Source organism: Buteo buteo, chromosome 24 (genome assembly GCF_964188355.1).
Source record: "Buteo buteo chromosome 24, bButBut1.hap1.1, whole genome shotgun sequence".
Lineage (NCBI taxonomy): Eukaryota > Metazoa > Chordata > Aves > Accipitriformes > Accipitridae > Buteo > Buteo buteo.
Window position 1 is genome coordinate 5,531,363 of NC_134194.1, and position 2,415 is coordinate 5,533,777.

The 2,415-nt window shown below is 43.5% G+C and overlaps 1 protein-coding gene across 1 annotated transcript; it reads left to right on the top strand.

Moving 5' to 3' along the window:
• The first annotated feature begins 432 nt into the window (after positions 1-432).
• LOC142044289 (thymosin beta-12-like) lies at positions 433-1,746 on the top strand. Its single transcript, XM_075056564.1, has 2 exons — positions 433-601; positions 1,620-1,746. The coding sequence occupies exons 1-2, from the start codon at positions 433-435 to the stop codon at positions 1,655-1,657; spliced, it is 207 nt and encodes a 68-aa protein (XP_074912665.1). The 3' UTR covers positions 1,658-1,746.
• The last annotated feature ends 669 nt before the right edge of the window (positions 1,747-2,415 follow it).

A 2,415-nucleotide genomic window follows, 5' to 3' on the forward strand; every position in this document is an offset into this window, starting at 1 on the left:
ATCCAGATACGGGGGTATGTATGCACTCAGAATAGGGTGCTCAGAATTAAAGACAAATCCTATTAATTAAAACAAAATCATAATTGAAGCTCTTTGTTCATATTGGATTTGGGGTTTATTGTAGACTTTCTGGTTAGCAGCATTTCTTAAAATAGAGGTTTACGTCAGGAGGCACTGTGGGTTATTGGCAATTAATGCATTGTCTTTTCTTTACTGAGATATTCTTGTTTCCATGTGCAAAATATGATTCTTAGAAATTTCATCTGGGAAATCTAGATAAAATTCTATTTATGCCTTTCCTCTTTTGCTCTGAAAGAGCTAAGCCTCAGGGAGAGGTCCCAGATTGAGGTATTAGATTGGGGGGGGGGGGGTTGAATAAACATTTTTATGGTATTTTCATATTTTTTTCTTTCAAGCAGAAAATGCTTGCAGATGGCTGATATCAGAGCACTAGCTGATGAAGCCACGGGTGTGTTTTTCCTTTCTTTGTCAGGACCCATCATGTCCGACAAACCAGATTTTGCAGAAATTGAAACATTTGACAAGACCAAGCTGAAGAAGACAGAAACCAGAGAGAAAAATCCATTGCCCACTAAAGAAAGTAAGTACTTATGAGGCTATTTGAACTACAAGTAGCAAGGATACAATCTGTATTGCAGTTCATATGCAAAATGAATACTAATCATAGGATTACAGGCTCAAACTCATCCCTGACTTTAACTGGGGATAATACTAAGACTTGTACTCTATGCCGGGCTTCCAAGGATACAAGTAGTTACAACCGATGGTGCATTTTGTGTGAAAAATCCTTTCTGATGGGATTGCTCTTGCTTCTGCTAAAAGCAAGACCAGTTTTTCTGCTGGTTGCAGGTAACAGGATCAAACTGTTTGTAATTACCATGTTACCAGCCTCTCTGGAGACACAGACACGCAGAGGAACACTTGCATATTCCTGGCAGACCAGGCAGAATCCCCAGAAGGTGCCTGGGCTCTGGATTTAACATGTTACCAGGCAGATAAGCTGCTGCCCCCCACTGGTACCTACTGTCAGCCCTGGCCAGGAGAGCTCCAGGCACCTCCTCTGGGAATAAGGCTGCAAGAGAAACCCATCATCATCCTCGCCTAACAGGCAATCTTCCTTAGCAAAGCACCCCTGGGCTTTTCTTGTGCAGGGTCTTCTGTCCAAGTGCTGTGCACGGGCAGCCAGATGAGGGTTGTGATTCACGTTCCACTTTGGGTGTGAAAATGGCATTTCTCTGCATTTGGACCAGACATTGTGAGTGGTTTCATGCAGAAGAGTATCACTAACCACTTTGGATGTGTCAGTACTGATAGCCATGGAGACACACTGTCCCTTGACACAAGATACTTGTTTTTTCCTTGTTTTATTATCCCTACCAATGCTAAAGCTGTAAATGCAAGAGAAGGTTTGCATATCATGAATTGCACCCTACTAGCTATGCAGACGTGGGAATGGGTTGGCATTGCAGGGGTGGCCAAAGAAAGCAAGCGGGGACTTACCATCCCTGGCTTTAAGAATGACCATAGAAATCTGTATCCTGCAGAATCATTATAATGTTTATTGATGATGGGTTTTGTTTCCTCTGTTTTTCTGGCAGCTATCGAACAGGAAAAGCAAAGTGAAAGTACAGCCTGAGCATAAAATTGAAGATGTGACTACTGCTTCTTCAGTGGGGTTTTGGCTTCCAAGTTGGGTTGTTTTGTTTTGTCCCCCCCCCATCCCATGTTTTTTTCCCATTTATTTTAGCAAACATTTGCTCATTTAATGTTCCCTGGGGAAGAAGTTTGTTTTGTGTTTGTTGAACAAGATACTATGTATTTGTATTCTTAAAACATCATATTCCAAGTTCTGTATCAACCCCATTACTTGCCTAAAAAAAGCAATTTGCATAAAAATTGTTTTCCTAAACCTCACAATAAACAGGTTTCTTCCAATCAGCTGTCTTCGAGCCTTGCAGAAATAGGGTTTACACTGCAACTTTTACTAGCATCCTTCTCACTTTACATTGCCACAGCATCTAAAGAGCACAGCCAGGTTAGGAAGAGTTACCCCAGGCCCCCACAGGTCCCCCTGGCCAGCACACAGCCCCTCTCCATCAGCACGTACACCTGTATCCTGCAGAATCCTGGAGCCCCAGATTGCACTGACCCCCCAGGCACCCCCTGACTGCCCTCGCAGCAGCCTGGAGACTTCACTCCCTTTCCCTGTGTCACTCAAAAGAGTGTTTCAGGGGAACTCTGAGGGGCAAATTTTGTATGCTAGTAGCTCCTAAGCTTTTAAACCCCCAGCTTGGCAGCAGGCATGAGTAAGATGGGAAGTTGCTGGCCTGCTTCAGTCCTGTTCAACAGTAGGTTAGAGGTCTCAGAGACAAGTACCTGCTTACAAATTCCATG